At 58.3% G+C, this 26,293-nt stretch overlaps 1 protein-coding gene across 11 annotated transcripts in view; it reads left to right on the top strand.

Annotated features, from left to right (window-relative positions):
* Window positions 1–25,355, top strand: part of ARAP1 (ArfGAP with RhoGAP domain, ankyrin repeat and PH domain 1) — a 63,225-nt gene extending 37,870 nt beyond the window's left edge. For 5 of the 11 annotated variants that reach the window (XM_060159927.1, XM_060159937.1, XM_060159934.1 and 2 more), the window contains 25 exons: window positions 460–569; window positions 3,015–3,214; window positions 5,047–5,132; window positions 6,368–6,550; window positions 7,636–7,810; window positions 9,025–9,159; window positions 10,866–11,001; window positions 11,286–11,388; window positions 12,260–12,455; window positions 12,731–12,782; window positions 12,889–13,052; window positions 13,209–13,421; window positions 13,768–13,873; window positions 14,278–14,425; window positions 14,507–14,593; window positions 14,681–14,749; window positions 15,070–15,187; window positions 16,901–17,014; window positions 17,234–17,379; window positions 18,120–18,203; window positions 21,810–21,892; window positions 22,680–22,730; window positions 22,901–22,964; window positions 24,368–24,517; window positions 24,768–25,355. In XM_060159927.1, the coding sequence (XP_060015910.1) occupies window positions 460–569; window positions 3,015–3,214; window positions 5,047–5,132; window positions 6,368–6,550; window positions 7,636–7,810; window positions 9,025–9,159; window positions 10,866–11,001; window positions 11,286–11,388; window positions 12,260–12,455; window positions 12,731–12,782; window positions 12,889–13,052; window positions 13,209–13,421; window positions 13,768–13,873; window positions 14,278–14,425; window positions 14,507–14,593; window positions 14,681–14,749; window positions 15,070–15,187; window positions 16,901–17,014; window positions 17,234–17,379; window positions 18,120–18,203; window positions 21,810–21,892; window positions 22,680–22,730; window positions 22,901–22,964; window positions 24,368–24,517; window positions 24,768–24,785 (2,991 nt within the window). In that variant the 3' untranslated portion in view covers window positions 24,786–25,355. Of the gene's footprint in view, window positions 1–459; window positions 570–3,014; window positions 3,215–5,046; window positions 5,133–6,367; window positions 6,551–7,635; window positions 7,811–9,024; window positions 9,160–10,865; window positions 11,002–11,285; window positions 11,389–12,259; window positions 12,456–12,730; window positions 12,783–12,888; window positions 13,053–13,208; window positions 13,422–13,767; window positions 13,874–14,277; window positions 14,426–14,506; window positions 14,594–14,680; window positions 14,750–15,069; window positions 15,188–16,900; window positions 17,015–17,233; window positions 17,380–18,119; window positions 18,204–21,809; window positions 21,893–22,679; window positions 22,731–22,900; window positions 22,965–24,367; window positions 24,518–24,767 lie in introns of those variants that run through there. The other 6 variants (XM_060159928.1, XM_060159929.1, XM_060159931.1 and 3 more) reach the window with 6 other exon arrangements.
* The last annotated feature ends 938 nt before the right edge of the window (window positions 25,356–26,293 follow it).

The following is a 26,293-nucleotide window of genomic DNA, read 5'->3' as shown; positions in this document are numbered from 1 at the left end:
CTGTTCCCTCAACCCCACCCACCTGGTCCCTCTACCCCGCCCACCTGGTTCCTCAGCCCCTCAGCCCCGCCCACCTGGTCCCTCAAGCCCCCACCTCACTTAACCTGGTCCCTCAGCCCTGCCCACCTGGTCACTCAGCCCCACCCTTTCCCTTTCCCCCTTCCCCTGACCCAGCTGTTTGCCTGCCCCGCTTCCTGCCCCTAGTTCTGACCCCTCTCCTGCCTGGTCCCTGAGCATTACCCTCCCATCACCGCCCTGGCTCTTGCACCTCTTACTTATTGCTACATGGCCTCTGATCAAGGTCCATTTACCCATGCCCAGATTCCTGAGCCCTCCCTTATCTCCTTCCTGGGCACTTTCTAGTCCCTAAAGTACCACCTCCCCCTCCTCTCTGCCCCTTCCCTGGGCCTTGAGCCCCACCCCTCAGGCTTGCCCTCACCCCTTCCCACCTACTGCCAGGAGTACCACCTGGGCATCGGCATCACCTTCGTCGACATGAGCGTGGGCAACGTGAAGGAAGCAGCAGACCGACGCGGCTTCGACCTCACCACCCCCTACCGCATCTTCAGGTGAGCCTCCCTCATTGTTCACCTGCATCCTCACTCCCTCCCAGTATTTTCTTCTTGCATATGTAGGAAGCTGCCCCTTCTTCTAGGATGGATTTCTCCCCTCTCTTCCCAGCCCTACCCACCCTGCTGGGCCTTTACCTTCACTTGCTAACCTGCTCTGATCTCTTCCTTCTAAGAAATCTCACTTATACCCCCCTCCCTCTGTCCATCACTGTCCCCCCTTCCCTGCCACAGTGCTTCCATATGGGCTTTCTGCACCGCCTACTCACCCTGCTATCCCCTCCAGCCTGCCCTGCTCCCTCAAAAGTGCTTGTCTGTCAATAATAGTTGCTTGCGATCAAAGGCTGCTCTTCACTCCCTATCTCGTGCCCATCCTGGGTGCTTTTCCCTGAGCCTCCAAGACTCTACCATCTTGGTTTCCTCTGACCTCAGCTGTCCCTCAGTGGTCTGTCTCTGTCCTCTGTCTTCTACCTGGACGGACTCGCCCACTCCCAGGCCTTCAGCCACTGCCTCTGAGGCACTGTGCCATGCCTGGGTTTAAATCCTGTGTATCAGCTCAGCTGCCGTGACGGGATACCACAGACCCAGGGTCTTAAACAACAGAAGTTTATTTTCTCACAGTTCTGGAGGCTGGAAGTCCAAGGTCAAGATTTTGTCAGGGTTAGTTTCTGGCAAGGTCTCTCTTCCTGGCTTGTAAGTGGCCGCCGCTTCACTGTGTCCTCACACGGCCTTTCCTCTGTGCACATGGAGAGAGAGAGAGATGTCTGGTGTCCCTTCCTCTCTTCATTAAAAAACCTGCTCTTAGGACATTATTTAACCTTAGTTACCTCCCTAATGGCCGTATTTCCAGATACAGTCACACGGGGGTTTGAGGCTTCAACCTGTGAATTTCAGGGGGACGCGCTTCAGTCTGTAACATCTGGGGTCCATCCTTGGGTCACTTCATGACCTGGGCGAATCACTTGGCCTCTCTGTGCCTCAGTTTCCTCGTCTGTGAGGCAGTCTCTGTAAAGCTGTATCTGATACAGCGTGCAGTGACTGCTCAGTCTAAACGATGTCACCCCTCCTCCAGCATCATCTCCTTCGCCCTTAGCTCAGATCTCTGCCTTCAGGGTCTTTCTCCTGAGCTCTAGAGCTGCACGTCTAATGGTTCTGTGAACGTTTTCCCCCGTATATTCCTCCCCAGCTCACTGCTCCTCCTTGGGCCCCATCTCCACCCACGGGGACCCCACCTCTCCTACTCATCCCTGTGCAAACCCATCATCACTGCCCCCGTCTTGCCTCCATCACTCCCTCACCTCCGTCTGGCCCCTTTCCTGCAGGCCCTAGGCCTGTGGGCCCTCTGGCCTGGCGCCTGCCTCTTCACCCTTGGGCTGCCTATCTGTGACCGTCAGAGGATCCTTTTTCTTCCTTTTTGTTGAAAGCCAAGTTTGTATTTGTTCATTTCTTAGATTCGTAGTAATCTTTGATTGACGTCTACGGCCTGAGATTCTTTGCCATCCTCCTTAACTACCACACAACTGTAACCAGCCACTTTCTCTGGAGTTTTCCTTCTCTGTCAGCTCTCCAGAGCCCTGCGCATTTCCCTAGATCCTCACTGTCATGGACCTTAATCAGGTTGATTTGGTGTTCGGCTCCAAGGGCCTCCACCAGCCTGGCGTGCTGGGCTCCCCTGGTTGGACGCAAGCACGCAGAGACGGGCTTAGCGCCTGGCTGAGGCCTTGGCAGCTCGGAAGATTCGGGCTTCGTGGGCGAAGGTGGTCTCAGCACCTCTCGTTAAGCAGCGTTGACGTCCATTCCATCTCCAGCAGCAGTGCTCTCCTCGGCCATGGCAGTGGTGGAGCCGAATCTTGAATGCACACATGTGACTTGGTGGCAGCAGGAAAAGAAAGAGCGAGAGGGAAAACATCTCTGTGTCCCTCACCCCCCTGAAGCCCTCTACGGCTTCACTACTGTCCTCTGAGTACACTCTGACCTCCTCTGCATGGCACAGGCTTGCCTTCTCTGTCTCCCAGCTTCTTTTCTGCCAGTACCCGCATCCTGCCCGCAGGCCCTGGAATGCCCTGTGTGCCCTCCTGTCACTTCACACGTGCTGTTCCCTCTGTCTAGGACACCTTTCTACCTCTTCACCTGGGTAAGCCCTCCTCATCTGTCAAGGCTTAGCTCGGGCACCATTTCTTCCCAGCAGCATTTTCTACTCCCTGGGCAGGGCAGAGCCTCCTCTGGCCCCTCCGCCCCCAGCCCTCATTCACACGTCTCTCAGGTTTGGGGTGTCCTTGCCTTTGTCCACGCCCACCCTCCCCACAGACCCTGGGCGCCTCCCTCTTCCGACAGTCAGCTCTCAATGCATTATTCACCCCCCTTCGTGCTGTGCCACCTCATGCTGCCCCCAAATCCCTCTGAGTCCTTTCCCACCAGTCCCCTACCCCACTCCTGTGTCCCCAGCTTCTTGGCCGAATCGGAGCTGGAGAAGGAGCAGTGGCTGGAGGCCATGCAGAGAGCCATTGCCGAGGCCCTGTCTACCTGGGAGGTGGCTGAGCGCATCTGGGCCATGGCCCCCAACAGATTCTGTGCTGACTGTGGAGCTGCCCAGCCTGACTGGGCCTCCATCAACCTCTGCGTTGTCATCTGCAAGCGCTGTGCAGGTGTGTGGGGGGGTTGGGGTGCCAGACCAGGGCAGGACAGGGCTGAGGTGCTGAGAAGGCAGGTGGTCTGTCTGGCTGGTGGGGCTGGAGCGAAGGTAGTATCAGAGAGCATCGTTTATGAAGTTGCACCTCTGTGTCAAGCCTTTCCCACCGTGATTAACCTGCGTGGCAGGGGTTCAGCTTCTCACGTCATGAGTGGGGACACCGAGGCACAGAGAGGGAAAATGGCTCCTTCACGGTCACCTGGCAAGGAAGTGAGTCTGGATTTGAGCCCAGGCCTGTTGGAGTCTAGTCACATCAGAAGAGCGGAAGTAGGCCAGGTCTGGCAGGGCTTTGCACGCAGAGGGAGGAGCTGGTGTTTTATCCAGAGGGGGTTGGGAGGCAGGGGCGGGAGGGACGTGGTCAGATTTGTGCATCCGACTCTGGCTGACGGGTGGACGCTGCATCAGAGCTGGTGAGACTGGAGACGAGCAAGGAGACTGCTGCCAGATCCACGAGAGAGAGGAGGTGGAGCCTGGTCCCAGAAAGTGAGCATTTGAGAGGCGTTTAGATCTATGGAGGAAGAGTCCCAGATCACACGCGGAGGATGAGAGAGAAAGAGGGTGGAGCCTCAGATACACTCATCTATTCAACCAGCGTTTATTGAGGGTCTGTGCTGGGCACTGTGCCGAGTTCTGGGAATTCGGCCCCACTGGGAACAGTCTTGGGTGGCTGGAGGTGGGGACCCAGGGGTGCAACAGTTCTGGGAAGTTGCTGTGGGACATCTAGGTCAAATGTCTAGGAGGCCTTGGGCTATGAGGGATGGGTGTGGAAAGCAATGACTCCATTGGAGACCAGATTAGGGAGGCATCGGCTCATGGAAGGAGTGAGGGTGTCCAGAGTGGATGAGATGCTCTGTAGGAGGTTGCAGAGAGAGGTGAGGCCTAAGCCAGAGCCAGGCAGTGCCAGGCACTCATGGTGCCCCCAGCCCAATCCCTGCTCCCAGGGGTCCCTTGTGGGATCTGTAGCTGAGCAAGGTTGCGTCCTTCCAAGCCCAACTCCCCCCTCCCCTTTCATTTCACAGAGATTTATTAAGCGCTCACTGTGTGCCAGGCTTTGTTCCAGGCACTGAGGCTAGACCCTAAAGCAGGCAGTCAACATTCCTTCTCTCAGGCAGCTTACATTCTGATGGGGAGAGGCAGAAAATACATACACAAACCAGTAGAAGTATCAGGCAGTAACAAGTGCTAGGTAGAGAACATGTTTGCCGAGAAGCCCTCTCTGAGGAGGTGACAGGTCAGCTGAGATCTGAATGTCAGGAGGGAGCTAACCTTGGGGAAATGGGGGAAGAGAATCCAGGCAGAAAGAACAGTGAGTGCAAAGGCCCTGAGGTAGGAATGAACATGGATGATTAGAAGAGGGAGGAGAATTTGAGTGTTGGGGGGGAAGGGGAGGCGGAGAGGCATGAGATGAGAAGAAGCAGGTGAGGAATTTTGATCTAATTCTGGGGAGAATTAAGAGAGTGTCTAAAGCAGGGGTTTGAAGTAAGAGGTTTGCATTTTAAAGAGATCACTCTGGCTGGGTTGTGTGGAGAGTGGCCTGCAGGGGGCCAAGCATGGCTGTAGGGAACCAGCTGGGGGACTACTGCAGGAACCCAGGTGTCAATTACAGGGCTCAATTTTGGGGTGCCCTGGGCAGGAGTGTGTGGGAGATGGAGCTGCAGGCCTAGCCTCTGGGTCCTGCCCATGGCCTCTCCCTGTCTGCCCCCATGGGCACTGGGATCGGGGTGGCGGGGGAGTGCTCATGTAAAGGAGAGAGCCCAGATGACCCCGTGTCTGGCCCTCTGTCTACAGGGGAGCACCGTGGCCTGGGCGCTGGTATCTCCAAGGTGCGGAGCCTGAAGATGGACAGGAAGGTGTGGACGGAAACACTCATCGAGGTGGGGAACCAGCTATGTTTGGGGTCTGCCCCTCTCAGCTGCTGCCTGGGTCTTCCAACCCCATCTCCCCCATCTCACCAACCCCAGCACCCTGGAGCTAGAAGAGACCTTTGGGATCATCTAGGGGGTGGGATTTTGGAAAAGCTGATTTTTGGCAAAGTCAGCAAACTGGCCAGTGAGCTGAGAATGTTTTTACAATTTTAAAAGGTTGCTTGAAAAAACAAACAAACAACAACAACAAAAAACACCAAGAGGAATACGCCACAGAGACTGTGTCCTGCAAAACCTAAAATATTTATTTCATTTTATCTCTACTCGTGCACCAGTGGGTGTGAGTATGTCCATTTGGGGGACGCTCACACGTGTACATTTGTGCCTGTGTACTTGGGGTTGCCAGGTACCGATATGTGTGGTAGTTACAGGGGAGAACCTGCAACAGGAGGCTGGACCAGGGCCTGACCACACATGGCCTTCCTGACAGCCCCAGCCAAGCTGCAGACTTCAGAGTAATTTGGGCGTCATATCCCCTGTGAGTTAGGGTTAGAACCCCCAGTTTACAGATGAGGACGTTGAGGCCCAGGGAGAGAAAATGACTTGCCCAAAGTCACAGAGTGAGTCAGTGGCGCCTGGGACTGTTTCCTCTTTGTTCTCTGCTCTGACCCCAGCACCCCACGCAGGCCCTGACAAACAGGCAAGGTGGGAGGCCCAGGAAATGGCTGTGGGATGAGTGATCGGCAGAATGAAAGAATGAATAAACTAGTCCCCCGAATGCCAGACTCTTGTGCACAGTCTGCCCTCACCTCTTTTCCCCTGAGCCCAGAGAGGAATGTCAGGGACAGGAGATGTTTCCAAAATCCCTGTCCACCCAGTTGGCTGAAGGGTTCGCCGCCACCCCCCGACACCCCACCCCCGGCTGTGATAGTCTCGGGAATGCAGAGTTCCAGATGTGGGACTGGGTGGGGAAGTAGCAAGGCCCCCAGCCAGGCACCAGGCCTGGGACGTCCGCCTGTCAGACTGCCTGCCTCTTGTCCTGGGGACTGGGCTCAGGCCCAGGGTTGGTGGGGGAGCACCCATGGCCGCCAGCAGGCCCTGCTGTCCCTCAGCTTCCCTGATGGAAAAGTGGGCGTGTGGCCTGGCTCTTCCAGCCCCTCACCTAACAACCTCAAAACCAGCATTTTGCCGGGCGTGGCCCCCTGGCTGTAGGCTCCCTTCTAACCTCTTGCCCACACCCGCAGCTCTTCTTACAGCTGGGCAATGCTGCTGGGAACCGCTTCTGGGCAGCCAACGTGCCGCCCAGTGAGGCTCTGCAGCCCAGCAGCAGCCCTGGGGCCCGGCGGTGCCACCTAGAGGCCAAATACCGGGAGGGCAAGTACCGACGCTACCATCCGCTCTTTGGCAACCAGGAGGAGCTGGACAAGGTCAGGGCACTGGGCCTGTGAGGCCTCTTAAAACACTCGTGTTATTCATGCCCCCCCCCCACATTGCTCTCTCTGTTTCAGCCCATCTTTTCCACTAGCTCAGAGTGATGAGTGGCCCTGTAGGGAAACGGAGGCCCAGAGGGCAGAAGGACCCTGCCCAGCCACAGGGACAGTTGGGACAAAGCAGAGAGGAACCAGGCCTGACCCTTGGGCCAAGGCCACGTCCCCAGCATCTGTCTGCCTCCCTCCGCTCCTGATTCCTCTGTCTCCTCACCCCGTCCTGCTCCTGAATCCTGCCAAAAGGAGTGAACTTGGTGGGGATGCTATTTCCTGTCAGGCTCATGAAAAACAGCTGGCTGCTCCAACCCATCCCCTTCCACACCCCACTCAAGATGAGGCCCCTCATGGGCCCCAGGCCCTGACAGGCTGGGAGCCAAGCCCTGTCCCTGGTCTGGCTTGGCCTGAGTGGGAGGTTGCCTGTTCCGAGGCAGAGGGATGCCGCTTGTGACTTCTGGTCAACCTTCAGCCCTTCCCCCAAGCAGCCCCACCCAGTCGGGCTCAGTCCAGCTAGAAGCCCAGTGGGAGCCAGGCCTCCACCTCCCAGGAACCCAGGCGTCCAGCCCCCAGCCCAGCCCAGCCTAGCCCGCCAGCCAGGAGGGGCGGCAGCTCCCATTGGTTGGGAGGGATGGGCAGGCGGTGAGGAATTCAAATGTGGGAGGAATGAGCTACAAAGCACCCCCCTCTGGCCTTCCACAAGGCAGAGGGAGCTTGAGAGCCTCTAGAGAACACGCCTGGTGGCTGACAGGGTCCCAGGGGGCTGTCAGCAGGGTGAGGCCTGGACTGCTAGGACCCCTGGCCTCTGTGGGGATGCCCCTGCCCCCCCCCCCCCGCTTGGCCTTTCTTTTCCTCCTCCTGTCTTTCTTCCTCCCTTTCTTCTCTTTCACCCTGAGGATGGACCCCTAACCTGGGTGACCCCTTCCTCTTCCCGACCCCGCACCCCAACCCCACCGCAGCACGACCCCTGTCCCACTTGCCCCTCACTCTGGCTTAGGCTGACCCTCCCCACTCCTCTCCCCTCCTCCCAGGCCCTGTGTGCCGCGGTCACAACCTCAGACCTGGCTGAGACCCAGGCGCTCCTGGGCTGTGGGGCTGGGGTCAACTGCTTCTCGGGGGACCCTGAAGTCCCCACGCCCCTGGCTCTCGCTGAGCAGGCGGGACAGACACTGCAGATGGAATTCCTTCGAAACAACCGGACCACAGGTGAGTGGCTGGTGGGACCATCCTCCTCAAGGGATGGGGCCTCCCTGCTGCCAGGGTCTGGCCCTTTGGAGGGGATGCCAGTTATTGGGTGCTAGGGGCTGCGTATTGTCCTGTGAGCTTTGATTTACGTACCACTTGAGCTATAATTACAACTCCTCCAGGGGCCCTGGTGCAAGAGTGTGTGTGACGTTTCGGGTTTGCACGTCAGTGTACATCTGTGCCTCTGGCTTCCCCTTCACACGCGTGTTTGTTTGCATCTCCCTTTGTGTCTCCGTCTCTGCATCTCTTTGTGTATTTGTGGGTTCCTCCCTGACCCAAGTGTGGGACCTCGGGGTGGCATCTGTGTGCCGGTGTCCGTGTGTCTCTGAGTTGCTGTGGTTCTGCTTCCTTGCCCCTGGGAGTGTCGAGGGCGTTGGAGTTTGTGCATGTGCAGAGCGTGTCTGCGCTGCTGTCGGGGGGGAGGTGCTGCATTTCTCTGTGTGCGGGGGACTCACCACAGCAGCCCTGTCCGCCGTTCTGTCTGGGTGGGGCTCTGTTGCAGACGGGTTGGGTCCCGTTTGGCTCCCGCTCTCGGGGTAGCTGAGGAGGGGGTGGTGGGGGTGAGCGCCGCTGGTCGTGGCCCAGCGCTAGCCTCTGGGGCCACATCCTAGGACTGAGGGTGGAGATCTGCGGCCAGGACTCTGGGCTCAGGGCCATGGGTGGGTGGGGTGCGCCGGGCTGGAGAGAGCCCAGGTGTCCGGGGAAGGCACAGGAGACCACCCAGCTGGCTTGGGCTTTGGGACTGCCGGGAGCAGGGCTGGAGCCAGGCTGCTTCCTTAGGCTTTGCATTGTCTGAGACACGCTCCCTTATTGTTGGTGAGTCCCCAACTCACCAACAATGAGGGTCCCCCCCGCCCCTTGTAGTGTACTGGTCCTGTGCCTGCAACAGGAAGAGCTGGGCTGGGGATTCAGGGGAGCTCCCTGGAAGGAGAGGTACTGGAGCCGGGCCTTGTGAGTGGGATGGAATTCTCACAAGTGGGGAAAGGTGGAGAATGGCTTAGGCAGAATCCTGAATGTGGCAGTAGGAGCCCAGGAGTGCTAGTCAGGGAACGGTGCTGGGGAAGGAGGGGCGGGTGACTTGAGTGCCAGCTTAAATACCCAGCCCAGGTGGGGGCGAGGGGGATACCCTTGGATGGTGAGCGTGACCAGCCACTCTTTCCCCCCCTTCCCAAAAGAGGTACCTCGGCTGGATTCAGTGAGGCCCCCGGAAAAGCACTACTCAGTTGTCCTGCCAACCGTGAGCCACAGCGGCTTCCTCTACAAGACCGCTTCCGCCGGGAAGCTGCTACAGGACCGCCGGGCCCGGGAAGGTGGGTGCCGGGCCAGAGCCCGCCCTGGCCATGGCGTTCTGGCATGGTGGCTGGGCCAGAGAAGCCAGAGCTGGCCAGGCTGGGGGATCCATGAGGGCACCAAGTGCACTCTGGGTGTGGTCTCGGGTACACAGTTGGTGCTTAATAAATGGGCTGATCGGGGTGGGAGTAGAGCATGGCACTGCAGAGCAAGTCACTGCCAGAGTTTCCTTTAAAACAAAGAAGACTTTATTGAGTACCTATTAGGTGTGGGCCCTGTTTTGGGCATCTGGTATTTGGAGCACGTGGATGCTAGGAAGTTTGAGGACTAAGCTTAAAGGTCTGTCCGGCTATCACCTCAGCCTTCCATTTGCTCCCAACTCTGAGTAAAATCCACGGTCCTTACTACCACGTCCCGCAAGGACCTGCACTCAGCCACCCCACCCCATTACCTCTCTGACTCCTCTTCCCTCGCTCACTCTGCTCCAGCTTTACTGGCCTCCTTGCTGTTTCTCAAACATAACATTCATGCTCACCAGACCCTTTGTACTTGCTGTTCCCTCTGCCCAAAATGCTTTTCCCTAAATATCTGCATGGTTAGTCTCTCACTTCAAACAGGTCTCTGTTTAAATGTCACTCCTCGAAGACTTCATTCCCCACCACTTAATCCAAAATAGCAAGCCCTACTTTCACACTACTTATCTGACATTATTCATGGGTCTGTTTATTGATTCTCTGTGCCCTCCTGGAGTATAAACTTCTCTTGGCCAGCGCTGCAGCCCCAGCACCTAGCACAGTGTCTAGCACACAGTGGGCCCTTGCAGGTGTCTGCAGGATGAGGAGTGACTGAGGCAGGGCTGGCGCTCCTGGAGGGAGCCCAGGCTGGGAGGCAGGCTCTGGGACACACTGCCTTCAGAGGGCAAATGTCATGTCCTCGTAGCCAGGATGACAGACAGTATCTGCTGTGTGAGCATCGTTGAGGCCGTTGCTCACCGCATCCTTCAGCACCCCCAGATGAAGCCCTCCAACTCCCAAAGAGATTTCTTTGGAACTCTGTGTTACTCACCACCTCACTGCCCCTGGGGCACTGCCCCTAGTCTACCTTCCTCTGCCTGATAATGTCATTTATATAACTGCCTGGGTCATCCTTTTTTCACTCTGGGTGCCAGGAAGCTCTGAGCCAGTGTGATACTCAATGCTGTGAACTATACGAGCCTGCATGGCCTTGACAATCTGTTCTTTCTCCTACTTTCCTGGTCCAGATTCCCATTTCTGTTCCTTTATGGGATCTTGTCAGTCTCCTCAGAGTCACTATAGGAGGAAGCAGAGTATAGAACAGTGGGCACTGCTGGCAAAGGAGGGTGGGGCACAGGGGGTTATGGTATGAAAGGCTTCCTATGGCATTTGGGCTGGCCTTGAAAGATAGAGGGTGTGGGTGAAGGGAACAGGGTGAGCAAACGCAGGGAGTGTGGGGTGTGTGTGCAGGAGTGGTCAGAGAGGTGGCCGGGGAGGTGGGCAGGGGCAGACCTGGCAGGTCCGGGAGAGAGGTGTGGGCTGGGCTGGGTTGGTGGAGCTACAGGGAGGAGGATGGATTTGGGGGAAGCTTATGAGTTAGAATGGAGAGGACATGGGTCAGGTGGGAGTGGAGGCCCAGGGAGGATGCAGAGGTAGTGTTCAGGTGAGGGTGAAGGGCTCCCTCATGGTTCCCCTGCCCAACTTCTCCCCAGAATTCAGCCGACGCTGGTGTGTGCTTAGCGACGGGGTCCTGAGCTACTATGAGAATGAGCGGGCAGTGACCCCCAACGGGGAGATTCGGGCCAGCGAGATTGTGTGTCTGGCAGTGCCCACTCCCAACACCCATGGGTGAGCACCCCTGGGCAGAATCACAGACTGTTATTGATGTAAAGTCCAACCCTCCACTGGGGAGACAGGGAAACAGGCCCAGAGAGGGGCAGGGCCTCCCCAGGGTCGGACAGCAAGCTGGGGCTGTGCAGGGGCTAAACCGGGTTTCCCGAGGCCCTAGCCTAAGGCTTTTCTCCCACCTCGTAGGGGGCCAGGGGAAGGGTAGTCACCAGGGCAGTGTGGTGGGTGAGGGGGCAGTGCTGGCTGGGTGGAGTGGGCCTGAATCCTGGCCTGTGTATCTACAGTTTTGAGCACACCTTTGAGGTGTACACAGAAGGAGAACGGCTGTACCTGTTTGGGCTGGAGAGCGCAGAGCTGGCTCGTGAGTGGGTCAAGTGCATTGCTAAGGTGGGCCTGGGTGAGCAGGCGGGTGTGGGAGGAGTCTGTCAGGGCCCAGGGTAGGACCTCCTGGCCAATCCCCCCTGTATCCCAGCTTTCCCACCGCATGGATCAGGGCCTGGATGGAGGGCAGCAGACACAGAGCCAAGGCCCTGATGTGATCTGCAGCTCCCTGGTGGTGGGGGAGGTCAGGAGACCTATCTCAACTATGTGGAAGAGGGCCGTGGGCCTTGCACTCCCTAGGTGCTCAATATATGTTTAATAATGAATGACAGGCAGAGCCATCCTAGGATGGACAGTGCTGCCTCCAGGGGGAGCGCCTTGTCCTGGAGGAAGGAGGCAGGAAGGCTGCAGAGGAGAGCTCTGCCCTGGGGACTAGAATCAGGTGCCCTCTGGCTCTCCTGTGCCGTGAGGGCCTGTGACTCTCATTCTCTTGTTCATCAACCAGTCATCTGTGAGCCTCCTGACAGTCAGTCCTCAGAGCCCCGGGGATCCAGGTGAACCCATCTTGATCCCAGCTCCTCAGTGGCTTCCATGCTGGTAGGGGAGACAGATGGGGTCCAAACAGCAAAAACTGTAATTGGTGCTACAACAGAGGGCAAGAATGCCTTGGTGCCGTGGGGCCCCAGAGAAGGGACATCCCTCATGGTGTCTGGGAAGGTGTTCCAGAGGAGGGCATATCTGAGTGAGTATGAAGTGGGACATGATACCCAACTTAGTTCACTGTGCTGGGTTCTGCCCTGGGGGAGAGAGAGGAGACAGCTGGGTGGAAAACAAGTACATGCCCACAAGCCAAAGGGCTGGGGTATCCAGGGCGGGCAGTGCTGTTGGCTGATGCAGCCTCCCTGGCCATCTCCCCTTTCTCTGGCCTCCCCACCAGGCGTTCGTGCCTCCCCCGGCTGAGGATCTGCTGGCCCGGGATTTTGAGAGGCTTGGGCGCCTACCCTACAAAGCTGGCCTGAGCCTACAGCGGGCCCAGGAGGGCTGGTTTGCCCTCCTCGGCTCCGAGCTCCATGCTGTCTTCCCAGAGGGGCCCTGCGAGGAGCCGCTGCAGCTTCGGAAACTACAGGAGCTTTGTGCGTGCACCTGGGCCTGGGCCCCAATCTCCGGGGCACCCTATCCTGGGCTCCCAGGCCCCAGCCCCTCCCCAGAAGTTTGAACTGTACCCTAGCCTGGCCAGAAGGAGCCAGCCTGCCCTCTCATGTCCTCTCCTGGCCTTGGGGTGCATCTCAGCCACCCCAGGGGTTGGTGGGTGTGTCCCAGGGGTGTGTGGACGCAGAGAGCCTCAGCAGGGAGCAGGCTGGGGACCATGAACAAGGCCTGGGCCTCACCTCAACCCATCCCTCCACAGCCGTCCAAGGGGACAGCGAGAACCAGGTGCTGGTGCTGGTGGAGCGACGGAGGTGAGCTCTGGCCTCCCTGAGGGGCTCTGAGAAGCCTGGAAAGTCTGACAGGCCTGGGAGGGGTGGGGCAGGGGTAGGTCCCCAAGTGACTGACTCCCCGGCCCAGGACGCTGTACATCCAGGGGGAGCGGCGGCTGGACTTCACGGGCTGGCTGGGGGCCATCCAGAAAGCAGCGGCCAGCTCAGGGGACACGCTGTCGGAGCAGCAGCTTGGAGACTCGGATATCCCGGTGATTGTGTACCGCTGTGTGGACTACATCACCCAGTGCGGTGAGCCCCGCCCCCATGGCACAGGCCCCGCCCCTCCCCACCCTCCTGCCCCAGAGGCCAAGCCTCTCCTTCCCGGCCGTGATGCCCTCCCCTTGACCAATGCTCCTGGCCCCTCACGTTTGGCTCCGCCCCCAGCTCAGCCCCACCCCTCTCCAGGCCTGACGTCGGAGGGCATCTACCGCAAGTGTGGGCAGACATCAAAGACACAGCGGCTGCTGGAGAGCCTGCGGCTGGACGCTCGCTCTGTGCGCCTCAAGGAGGGCGAGCAGCACGTGGACGACGTCTCCTCGGCGCTCAAGCGCTTCCTGCGAGATCTGCCCGATGGGCTCTTCACTAGAGTCCAGCGCCTAGCCTGGCTGGAGGCCTCAGGTGGGCCCTGCAGCCCGTGCCCAGCCTGAGACCAGGCCAGTGCTGCTGACTTGTACACTCTGATCTCAGTTTTCCCCCCCCTCCCCGTCATGCACTTGGACTAGGCATGCCCCAGTGGTGGGCTCCAGTCCTTCTCCCTCCTTTCTTCTTATTCCTATTGTCACTCTATACAGAGCCAGGGTCCCTTGGAGAATTCTTTATCTTTGCTGCATGGCTGGCCTGATTTGACTTAGAGGGGGCCAGGGAGTGGTGTCACCTAGGATGAGAGGCAGGGCAGCCAGAGGGGTGGGACAGGGGAGGTGGTTACAAGAGGGTTCCTGACCCGATCCATCTTCCCCCCACCCAGAGATTGAGGATGAAGAGGAGAAGGTCTCCAGGTACCGAGAGCTACTGGTGCGTCTGCCTCCAGTCAACCGGGCCACGGTGAAGGCCCTTATCAGCCACTTGTACTGGTGAGAAGCGGTGCTACCTGGGGGCTGGGGTAGAAAAGACTCTTTTATTCCCAATTTGGCTGCCTGTTCTCCCCGGGAACCAAGTGGGCCTGGGAACTGAATGTTGCCTTATGATGTGCTCTTGTCTTGGACACTTTGTCTCCCAGCTTACTTCCTGCAGGGTGGGAGAATAGAGGCGGTTTCAGCTGGTGGACAGATCTCTCAGTTTCCCAGCCCTGCTTCTCCCCAGGACCCAAGATATGGCCAGAAAGACTGTCCCCTCGTCTCCTTAACTATTGTCCTCTCTGACTGGGACCTCCCCTGGCCTGTCTCCAGGGGCCATGCATGGGCTTGTCAGGAATTGGGCAGGTGAGGTGGGGAAGTCCTGGGCTGACTCCTCAAGGCTTCCATCCTTCCCTGTCCAGTGTCCAGTGCTTCTCAGACACGAACCAGATGAACACGCACAACCTGGCCATTGTGTTTGGGCCCACGCTCTTCCAGACAGATGGGCAGGACTACAAGGCCGGCCGCGTGGTGGAAGACCTCATCAGCCACTATGTGATGGTGTTTAGTGTGCGTCCCCAGCCAGTGGGCAGTGGAAGGCAGAACTCAGCCCTGGGCGGCAGTGACCATCTGTCCCTCTCCCTTTCCCAGGTGGACGAGGAGGAGCTGAGGAAGCAGCGGGAGGAGATCACTGCCATTGTGAAGATGCGTGTGGCTGGCACTGCTAGTGGGACTCAGGTGAAGGGCAGGGCCTGGGGTGGGGGGCTCAGGCCAGCCACCTGCACCTGCTCCCCAGGCCTCCAGCTGAGCCCTGTCTCCCCACAGCACGCCGGCGACTTCATCTGCACTGTGTACCTGGAGGAAAAGAAGGCGGAGACAGAGCAACATGTCAAGGTGAGGGCCAGGGACCTAGAAGTTAAGGGGCCGGGAGAGTCAGGCTGGGCTGGGTGCAGGCTCAGATGACCAGGGGAGCACAGCTTCCATGCTGAGGGGAGCCCTGGTTTGGGACCTGTATCTGGCTAGTGCCAGGGCCTGTCTCTTTCCCTTTTCCCCACCCAGCTCATCAGGACCACTCAGACACCCCCCTGCATCCCAGGACTCCAGAGGACCCTGAGAGGGGTGGACTCGGCCCCTGGATCACACAGCAGGGTTGTGGCAGAGCAGGGGCTGGGGATGGGGTAGGCTGATCTCCTCCTCCTGCTGGGTCCCCACAGATCCCAGCATCCATGACAGCTGAGGAGCTCACCCTGGAGATCTTGGATCGCAGGAATGTGGGCATCAGGGAGAAGGACTATTGGACCTGCTTCGAGGTCAACGAGAGGGAGGAGGCAGGTGGGTGACCACAGGATTGGTGCAGGAAACGGGGTGGCCCCAGTCTGTCCTCCTCTACCCCACAGTGTGCTGACAGTGGTGGTGAAGGGGGTTTTAGATGATGGATGTTGCTGTCACGCTGTGATCTCAGTGATGGTGGTGATGTGCTGGCAGGGGTTCAGGTGACGTGGCTGATGGAAGGGACCGTGAAGGGGTAGATGGTGTCGGCTCTGGCGCTTTCTCAGGTGTCGGCGAGAATGGTGCTGCTTGCAAGGGTGGAGATGCTGAATTTGATAATGGGATTGTGAGTGACAGCGTTGGTGGTGAGGGGGTCGTGGGTGGTGATGAGCATGCCGAAGGAGTGGGGTGGGCTGTTGTGAAGGCGCCAAGGGGAAGGTGAAGGGGAGTGATAAAGGCATTTTAGGGTGAAGGATGGTCTCAGTGGCAGTGGAGGATGAGGGCGTATCTGTTCATTTGTTTTACCGTTATTTGTTGAGTGCCAGGCACTGGGCAGGGAAGCCAGAAACACAGTCCCTACCCTCTTGGGGGTAGTCTGGTATGGAATAGAGACACTAGTCCCATGATCACACCGGTAAACGCACAACTACAGCCGTGTTAACTGCTGTGAAGGAAAGGGCCACAATGCCACCAGAGCTGTTTTTAAATTTTTATTATTCATTTATTTATTTTTGCTGCATTGTGTCTTTGCTGCACGCGGGCTTTCTCTAGTTGTGGCGGGCGGTGAGCGGGGGCTACTGTTCTTTGCGGTGCGCGGGCTCCTCATTGCGGTGGCTTCTCTTTCTTGCAGAGCACGGGCTGTAGAGTGCAGGCTCAGTAGTTGTGGCTTGCGGGCGCTGGAGTGCAGGCTCAGTAGTTGTGGTGCACGGGCTCAGTTGCTCCGTGGCATGTGGGATCTTCCTAGACCAGGGATCAAACCCGTGTCTCCTGCATTGGCAGGCGGATTCTCAACCACTGCGCCACCAGGGAAGTCCGTCACCAGAGCGTATAACAGGGTCTTTGGCTTTGGAGTCCCTGGGTTAGGAGGTTAAGGCAGAGTAGGGGTTCCGTGGTGAAGAAGAGGGGAAAGTACTTCGAGGCAGTGGGAACAGCATGGGCAAACGCCCTGTGGTGGCTGGGGACACTATTCTTTTAAGGAGCTTAAGATAAGGACAGTGAGAGGTTGTGGCCCTGGATGGGGCTGGAGATAAAGGCGGAGGCCGCCCTCAGGGCCTGACAACAATGCAAGTCCATTGAAGGGTGAGTGGTTGGGAGCTTGAAAAGATTGCTCCTTACTGCTGGGTAGAGAGATGTGGGGAGAGGGCATGAGAGCACACAGCAGAGACTGCTTCAGAGGCCACAGTACTGGTCCAAGAAGATGGGATCATGGGCCAGGGTGGCTGCAAGGAGATGGACAGAAGCAGAGAGATTTGACACATGGAAGCTGAGAGGGAGGAGGGTTTGTTTCTGACCTGGGTGGCCTGGGGGGTGGTGCCGGTTTCCCTGATGAGGACACACAGGGAAGATCACCGGCTTGGTTTTGGACATGTTGGGTTGGAGCAGGTTTGGTCCCAGCCACATGTGTTGGGTGTGGGAGGTGGTCAGGGCAGCGGTGTGGCGCGCCAGGAGGCAGAGGGAGTAGACAGTGCCCTTGGGCACGTAGGTGATGTGTGTACATGGGCCAGCCCTCAGTGCTGTAGGCCAAGTGGCCCTGGTGACGGTGTGCCCTCTCCCCAGAGCGCCCCCTGCACTTTGCGGAGAAGGTGCTGCCCATCCTGCATGGGCTGGGCATGGACAGCTACCTGGTGGTGAAGAAGCACCAGTCCATGGAGGCCATGCTGCTGTACCTAGGTAGGTGGTGTCCCTGGATGGGTGGTGCCTACAGGGTCGGGAAGCCTGGTGGCAGGTCCCTCCATCCAGAGCTGGGGCGAGATCAGGAACAGCCCAGGCAGAGGGCGCCAGGTGGGCAGGCCTCTTCGGAGGATGGGGCAGGATGGACCCTGCCCTGGGTGTCTGTGTCTATGGGCGGGGCGTTGGTGCAACCCTGTGCCCACTCCACTCCTCCCCCAGCCAGCCATGTGGGTGAAACCAAGCACGGCATGATGAAGTTCCGAGAGGACCGCAGCCTCCTGGGCCTGGGCCTGCCCTCAGGGGGCTTCCACGATCGCTACTTCATCCTCAACAGCAGCTGCCTGCGGCTCTACAAGGAGGTCCGGGTACGTGATCCTGCTGGGTCCTGCCCCGAGGAGGGCACCAGCGCCCGGGTACGTGATCCTGCTGGGTCCTGCCCCGAGGAGGGCACCAGCGCCCGGGTACGTGATCCTGCTGGGTCCTGCCCCGAGGAGGGCACCGGCGCCCGGGTACGTGATCCTGCTGGGTCCTGCCCCGAGGAGGGCACCAGCGCCCGGGTACGTGATCCTGCTGGGTCCTGCCCCGAGGAGGGCACCGGCGCCCCGGTGTGCTCAGACACCCGAGCACAGATGTCCCCCTGGGCCTAACAGTGGGAGCGTCCCCATCACGGGGTCTCGGGGTGGCACAGCAGTTGTGGGGAGCTGTGGATTCTCAGAGACCCTCCTGCTGTGGCCCTCGGTGATCACATGGCTTTGCCCTGAAGCCCTCCTAGGCCCTGGTACCTGGATGCCATCACATCAGGCTTGGGCTGCTCACCTGTGCCAGGTCATGGCACCCACAAGAACATGCTACGTGGTGACAGCCCCAGGTTGTGGCCTGTGCATGCCTTGTTGCTTCATAGGCCATACCCCATCCCGGCCCACTCCATGCACGCCCATGCTGTCCACACGCCGGGCGTCCTCCCAGACCAGACGCCATCTCCGTCCTAGCACTGCCCCCGCTGCCCCAGCATACAAGCCACATCCCGCCATGCACCACTACACACACTGTCCTAGCTCTGGACCTGGGCCTCCTTCTTCCGTAACCCTGATCCTCTATCAAACAGAGCCAGAGGCCGTGGAGCGGGGCCCCTGAGACCGTGAGTAGCTGCGGGTCAACTGCCGGCTGCCTTACACCTCCTGGGGGCCAAGTGAGCCTAGTGGGAGCGTGGGGACCCAGCCAGAGCTCCTGGCCGTCTCCAGGCATGGTTTCCCGGCCTCCACCCTAGGGCTTGTGGCCTAGGCTCCTTCTCTTCATCCCAACCCTATCCCAGAGTGCTTCTCCCAAGATAAGGGCCCCTGTCAGTGCGATGCTCTAGACTTTTCCAAAAGCTTCAGGGTGGAGGCTGTGGAGCCAGTTAATGGAAGCCCCTAGGTTTGGATTAGAGCTCTGATCTTCACCTCCTGTCACCCCTGGAACCACCCTCTTCCCAGCCCTGGAGAGAGTTCCAGGGCTATTGGAATGTGCTCGCTACTGCCCTCATCTTAAAACGCAAGAGCAGGACTACAGAGGCCTGTGGTGTATTCCCCAGCTGTAGTAGCCTCCCTAGCTGGATGGCCAGCCTTTGTTTGCACACCCTGGGAGAGGGGAGTTCATCCTCTCCTTCCTTGGTGCTGCTCTGTCCCTAGAATGATAGTATCATACTGAGTATCACTGTTCAGGTTCAGCTGAGATCTGCCTCCCATGACACCCCTGTGGATCCCAGCTGTGCCTTGGGTGCCACAGAGTATAGATGCTCTGCAGAGACAGGCAACAGAAACGGGTTTCTAAGGCCAGGGGTCCAGCCTGAGCTCCTACCAGTGTCTCCTGCCCTTTCTGCCCCTTGCGTCTCCTGAGGACATCTGGACAGGCCTGGCTGCTGTGGGAGCCCAGCAGATAGAGCAGGACCCTCACCTCCCTCTCTCTGCACGTTACACCTCTATTAATGCAGCCTGGGCTCCTGCTGACCCTTGTGGGGAACGCCTCTTCTTCTCTCCTTTGCCTCCCTCTGTGATCACATCCTTGCTTCTGGGCCCATCCACCCCTCCGGTCAGTTCCCCTTGGTTCTAGATGCTATTTCCCTGGCCCTCTCCCTCTAGAGGTGCTTAGCCCCTTGGAATAGAACCAGACCGTCAGTGTGGGCAGGGAGGAGGGAGAATGGCTGAGGCACCTGGAAAAGCAGCTGCTGGTCCCTTGACACAGAGGAGAGGAGGCAGGAGAGCTAGAAAGAAGCAGATCTAATGTTTATCGAACCAGGCTTGGTGCCCAGCCTTTCACATACTGGGACGTGTAATCTCACTACTGTCCTGTGTGGAGGGGTATTGTCCCTTTTTCACAGGTGAGAAAGCAGGCTTCAGGTGACTTGCCCAAGGCCATCTCTAGGTGGTAGCTTGGGACTCGAACCCAGATTTGTTAGCCTCAAAGCTTCAGCTTTTTATTCCTTGAAATATAGGAACCAAGACCTTATAGCAAGGGCTGGTCAGCTCAGGGCTAGATGGTGCTCTCCCCAGTGGCAGCCGGCACCTGGTCTCACAGGAGCCCTGGGAAGGTGTGTTTTGGCTACTGAGGTGTTGGTGATTCTGGTATTTGCTAGTTTATGGGGCAACAGGACAGAAGATTTGAAATTGGGACAGTCCCTGGCAGTTCAGGCTATGTGAACACCCAAGCCTCGTCCTGGAGTCTCCCATTGTTAAAGACCCTGAGGCCCCTGGGAAAAGCACATTCTAGAAAGATCTTGGTTCCAGCAGAGGTCTTTGAGCATCAAGGAGTGAACTTCATTCCCTGCCAGTGACCTTATACCTCGGAGATGCTGGCAACATGAGCTGTTTGATCAGAAACGAAGATTACATTGACTGACGCTCCCCCTGCCCCCCAGAGTCCCCCTCAACCTTCTTGTCTTGGCCATGCTCACATCATAAGCCTGCCACGTACACGCCACACGCACCAGTACCTGAGGAAGTAGCGGCCTGAGGGTTGTTTTTTTCTGGTTCTGAAGGAGCCACAGCCTGGCCTGACCGCCTCCATTCCCTTAATCCTCTCCACGCCCTGACTGCAACCACTGTTCCTGTCACACGCCTGGGCTGGCTCCGCCCACTCGGGAGTCACTTTACTCCTTGCTTTTAGTTCTCTTCCCCTCACACCCACAGCCCGACTTCTTCCAAGCCCACTGTCTGCTTTTCATTCCCTCAGCCTGATTCCTTCTGTACCTGCAGCTCAGTTTCCCCCACATCCTTTCTCCTGTCATGCTCAGAGCCGGGTGTTCCATGCCTGCAGCCTAACTTCTTTTACGGCCTCTGTCTCAGTCTTTCCATTCCTGCTGCCTGGTTTCTTCCAACTGCAGTCTGATTTCTTCAGTGCTCTCAGCCTTGTGTCTTCCCTGCTTGCATGCAGGCCTCTTCTTTCTTGTATTCTCCCTAGACGTTGTTTCTCCCGTATCAGCAGCCTGCTCTCCTTATCTCTGCCCTGTTTCCTCCCTGCCTGCAGCCGTGATCATCTGTGCCCGCGGCTCACCTTGTTCTGGCCCTCTTGGGCACATAGCCATTGTCCTGCTATGTATGTGCAGGAGATGTGGGGCTCCCCCTTCAGGGGCTTGGTCGTTAGGAGGACTGGGGGTGAAAGCAGGGTGAAGGTTCCTAATAAGCCCTTCTTAAACTACACCCCCTGTGATAGCACCGAAGTCTCCACTGATTCCCTAGGCAGCCCATCCTATTGTGACCTCACAGGGAAGTCCACCAATTCCCGAAATTCTCCATCTCCCTGGCCATCCCCTAGTCATCCCCTAGTCCCCTCTTCTTGTTCCTGCTGAGGAGCCATGCCTGGGGGTGGCTGGGAGCAATGGTGGGGAACAGTAGAGGTGGCTCAATCTGTGACCCCCAGTTTTGGTTGTAAGTGACTCCCCCTCCCCTGCCATCCACCCTGGTGTCCCTGTTGGCACCAGGGGTGCCTGGTGGGGGCAGGGTTTCAAGCAAGTGGCTCCCAGAGCAGGAGGAAGGCTCATTAGCTTGACCTCCAACCCGCTGCTTCACTGGAGGTCAATGCTCCCATCCCCCTGCCTCTGAGGCAGCCTGCTCCTTCCGAGCCCAGACCCATATGCAGAGGTGGGGACCAGAGATGAGCATGTCAGTGATCTGGTGCCCCCTCCCAGTACATTGGTCTGTCGCTTCCTGGCCTAGACCACTGGGAAGTTCTTCCCGTTGTCTACGGAACGGCCGTTCTGCTTCAGCTCGAGTCATTAGCCTTCACTTTGTGGAACCAAAGAGCCAGTAACTGCTCACCTCACAAGCCTTCTGTTCACACAGTCAACCCTGGAGGCTCCATGGGGCAGGGAAGGGTGAGGAATAAATAACCTGAGACACACAGACAGCCGAGGCTCTCAGCTCCTGTACACTCGCTCAGTTTGGTGCCAAAGGGTGATGTGCAACGTGCAGACTTGTCCCTCTGCAGACAGCCTGGATCAGCCTATGATACTGACAGAGATCAGTTCTCAATTTGCAGGGCAGCAGGGAGGGACTGGGGATCAACTGCTGCGGACATCCAGCTACCTCGGGGACAAGGGTTGACTGTCTGATGCTGGGGCAGGGAGAGGGGCCTGGGGGCTCTGTTGAGCTAGATTGTGACCAGGGAGGGCTTTGTCAGGAAGGCTTGCTGGAGGAGGGCTCCTGGGCTGGGAGGTAGAGAGGCTGGGGAGAGAGGGGAGGGAGGCACCCAGTTGGGAGATCTGCCCCAGTGCGCACCCTGACTGACTGAAGTTCCTACTCCTTCTTCCTCCGCCACCCAGAGTCACCGGCCTGAGAAGGAGTGGCCCGTCAGGAGTCTCAAAATCTACCTGGGAGTGAAGAAGAAACTCCGGCCACCCACCTGGTGAGCTGGGGCGGGGGAGGTGGGTCCACGACTAGGGCCTGCGGGGCTCAGAACTGATGGGGGAGGCACAGCTGAGGGCTGTGAACTTGACAGGGACTGGCTCATAGTTCTGAGGGTGTGGTCTCCCAGACCAGCAGCATCAGCATCACCTGGAAACACATTAGAAACCCGAATTCTTGGGTACCACCCCAGACCTGCTAAATCACGGATTCTGGGGCTGGGGCCAGCAGTCTGTGCTGTCACAAGCCACCTAGGGGACTCTGATGCTTGCTCATGTTTAAGAACCATTGGCCTGGATTGAAATCCAGTTAGTCACTGACTAGCTCTGGGACCTTTCTGTGCCTCACTTCCCACATCTGAGGAATGGGGAAAATAATGGCACGCCTGTTCCAAAGGGCGGTTGTATGGGGTTTTTTCCTTCTTCTTTTTTTAGTTGAAGTATAACTGATATGGTGGTATGTTTTAACAGTTGAAAAGTGGTGCATAGCCACTATCACTGTTATTAACTGCAGTCACTGGGCTGGGGTTTCTGGCATTCACCTTTTACCCGCTGGCTGTGCCTGCTTCTCTCTGGGGGATAGGGCTGGGGGGTGGGGGAGCCAAGGCCCTGGGAGGCTGGCAGGGCTGTGAGAGGAAGAGGCAGCGGCCGGGATGTGCTGTGCCCACAGAAGGACTTGAACTCTGCCCCCAGCCCTGGCCCAGGCTTCTGGGCTCTGTCCTAGGCTCTCACTGGGGCTATGAGGCCTCTCTGGGCTGTCAAGTGACCCCACCTGCCCCTTCTCTGCAGCTGGGGCTTCACGGTGGTGCACGAGACGGAGAAACACGAGAAGCAGCAGTGGTGAGTGAGGGCCCCATGCCGAGGAGAGATGGTAGCATGTCCCCCTTGGTTGGGTCCCCTCACTGTCCAGATCTGGGCCCTGCCCCCGAGACCCTGGGCGGGGGAACACGGTAGGGTATCCCTGCTCAGCCAGGCCCTGGCGGCATCCAGACCTGTGCCCCACCCTGTAGGTACCTGTGCTGTGAGACGCAGATGGAGCTCCGGGAGTGGTTCGCCACTTTCCTCTTCATGCAGGTACCAGGAGCGGGGTGTGGGGTGGGTCCCGGGAAGCCTCCATTACAGAGAAGGGGTATGAGTGCTTCTTCACTGTTCAGGCCACCGATTGCTTCAGGATGTTGAGTTGCCTTTAATCCACTTGTTCGTTCATTCTCACGTAAACCCTTCCTGGTACCTGCTCTGGTCCAGCTCTGAGCCAGGCATGCTAGAGACAGAGGTGCAGACCCCTTCCCTCGGGCACTCACTCCCCACGTAGAAAGGAAAACAGACCCAGAAGGAGCCTGTTAGAGCCCAGTGCTGTGGTGACAGAGGGAAGCCAGGGACCCTACCTCGTGGAGGTGTTGGGTGAGGTGAGGAAGGCAGCAGGGAGGGGGTATCGTGGAAGCTGAATCTTTGGGGATGAGGGAGCGTTCACCAAGCAAAGGCGGGGGTGGGGTGGCTTCGAGGCAAAGGGAACAGTTTGCACACAGGCGTAGCGGGATTGCCGACAGGGTGTAAAGGGAGAAGCCAGGCACGCTAGAAGTTGGCACTGGAAACAAAGTTGGGAGTAAAATCTCAGTCTTGAAGGCCATGCCAAGGAAGCTGAACTTGACCTATTCGGCAGTTTGAAGGGAGAGTTTTAAGCAAGAGTGGTGCGCAGGGTTGAGTCTGAGTTTGAGGGTCCATTCTGGGTGCGGTGTGCAGGGGAGGATGGGCTGAAGGGCCGAGCCTGGAAGTGAGGAGGCCAGTGAGGTAGTTGCTGCAGTGGGCCAGGTGGGAACAGGCTGGGGAGGACTCGAAGCCAGAGCAGGGCTAGAGGGGTGGGTTGGACATAAAATAGGTGTTTGTTTGTTTGTCTTTTGGCCGTGCGGCATGCGGGATCTTAGTTTCCCTGGTTGGGATCTTAGTTCCCCAACCAGGGATCGAACCCGTGCCCCAGGCAGTGGGAGCACAGACTCTTAACCACTGGACCACCGAGGAAATCCCAAAACAGGTTTTTAAAATGAGAGCTCAGAATTGTTTGGGGAGAAGGGAGACAAAACTGTACCAGGGCTTGGGCTGAGCTCTTTTAGCCCTGAGCTTCCTGGTAGTCAAAAGTCAAAAGGGAAACAGAGCAGATTCTAGAGTTTCCTTGGTTCCTGGTGAAAGGAAGCAGACATGTTCCTCTAGAACTGTTTTCTTGGCACTGCGTTCTTGAAGCGGTTTGTTTGTGGACCTGGAAATGAGGGTTGTTGAGTAATGTAATTGGCTGGGCTTTGCCAGGGATACAGTCATGTTCTCCTAACAGCTGCTTCTCATATCTGCTCAGATCAAAGCTGAGGGTTTCACCTCAGATCATAGCTGGAGGCATTTCTTGGAAGGGTGGGTGGATCCGGAGTTGAGTGTCTAGGCCAGCAAACCGAGCCCAGACCCCAACACCCCTCCTCTCCCCTGCTGCCCAGCACGACGGCCTGGTGTGGCCCTCAGAGCCCTCACGCGTGTCCCGGGCGGTGCCTGAGGTCCGGCTGGGCAGTGTTTCGCTGATCCCCCTGCGCGGCAGTGAGAATGAGATGCGCCGGAGCGTGGCTGCCTTTACTGCGGACCCCCTTTCTGTGAGTGGCTCTCCATTCCTGTGGGCAGGCGGCTGGGAACCTGGCTGGAGCCTGCCTTCCACCTGACTCACTCTGCTTCTCCTCTCTGAGTGCCCTCCGGCCCTGTCCCTCCGTCCTCATTGGGAGTCCTGACAGGCCCCTTTGGTTCACCTGGTTCCCGGGAGACCCCTCTCTGCTGGCCCCTGGCCCCTGCTCCCTGTGAGTCTTCACAACGTGCTCATGGAATCTGGACTTCTGTGCCTTCCCACAGCTCCTCCGAAACGTCTGATCGCAGGTGGGACTCTGCCACCGTGAAGCCTTCGTGGGCAGACACCCTCATGCCCTGCGTGCCTGGTGTGAGCCAGCAGGGGGCACATGAGGAAGCCGCACCCCCAGACCCCTCATCCTGACTGCAGCCTGGGGTTCCCTGGCCAGGATGTGGGGGGCAGGCAGCAGGGTCTGCCTGAGGAGGAATCCCTTACCTGCTCTGACCAGGTGCTCAGCCCTCCTGGCCTGGCCTGCTCCCCCACTGGGTCACACACCCTGAGTTTAAGGGGTTGGAGAGATGGGCATCAGTGAGGCACTCTGGCGGACTGCCATCCTTTCAGAGGCTCAAGGCCCTGGGGCCCCCGCTGGAAGGGAACCCACCCCTTTGCCACAGACTCCAGAACAGCTCTAAAGGAACACTCAGCTGGGGTGGGGAGGGAGCTCTTGGGTAAATGTATACAGGGCTGAGAACTGGACTTGGGGGACTTTAGCCCCCCTTCTGGTCTGGGCTTACTGGGAGGGCCTAGGCTGCCCGGTGCCCCTTCCCCACTTTGGGGACCTTTTGATAATATAAATATATCTGTATATTTTACCCCCTGGTGCTGAGGTCTATGATTGGTTGGGGGTTTCAGGTGTCCCAGGGTAAGAGGGGACAGGAGGACAGGCACTCCAGAGGTGAGTGCCTTGGACCCTGAAGCCGGGGACCTGACCCTGCTGTCTCCAGGCCCTCAGCTGTCCAGATACTCTCCCCCTGCCCCAGACAGAGCCCCAGGCTGGCTCCAAGCTGTCCTCACTGTACTCCTGTACAGATGGCGTGGGGATTGCGGGTCCTGACTCCGACCAGGACAGACCCCAGCTAGATTGAGTCCCTCTCCCTGCTGTAGTCTGATTCTGAGCCAGGGGCTGGTTGTGTGGTATGTGAGTGACTCAGGGTAGCTCGTCATTAGCCCTTCTAGAGACACAAGGTCACGGAGGGAGTGACAGGACCTTTATTAAATTAGGAAGAAGGTCCTCAGGTTACCCTTGGCTCCTGTGCACACCCCTTCAGAGGTGCCCTGCCTTGGACCAGGAAGCTGCCCTCACTGGCCACCTCCAAGAAGACAAGGCCCTGGCAAGTGGGGGGGCGATAAGGAGCTGTTCAGAGACGAATTGGGGACTCCCTGGGAAGGTGCCAGATACCACATTCCGCCTCTGCCTAGAGCCTCATTCCCAGCCTCTCTCCAAGGGCCCAGCGGGCAGACAGGCTGGCCTCCCAGCCTCAGCCTCAGCCGCTGGAGCTGGGCAAGCTGGGCAGCCCCTGACTTCTCACTGATCCAGTTCAGTGGGGAGGCCTGGATGCAGGTGGGGGTCTTGGTGGCCTGGACTCCAGGTTCCTTGTTCCTGTCTCTCGGGAAGGGGAGGTAGATGCCACACTGGAATGGGTTCTCTGGCCGGCTTCACAGGCTGGGACTAAGCCCCCCCCACTCCGAGTCTCCCACTTTTGTCTTGCCCTAGGTGGGCTGCTCCAGGCCAGGCTGACCATTCCACCTG

This window comes from Lagenorhynchus albirostris, chromosome 9 (genome assembly GCF_949774975.1).
Source record: "Lagenorhynchus albirostris chromosome 9, mLagAlb1.1, whole genome shotgun sequence".
Lineage (NCBI taxonomy): Eukaryota > Metazoa > Chordata > Mammalia > Artiodactyla > Delphinidae > Lagenorhynchus > Lagenorhynchus albirostris.
The sequence above is the reverse complement of the archived record's forward strand: the minus strand, read 5'-3'. Positions and strand labels throughout refer to the sequence as shown.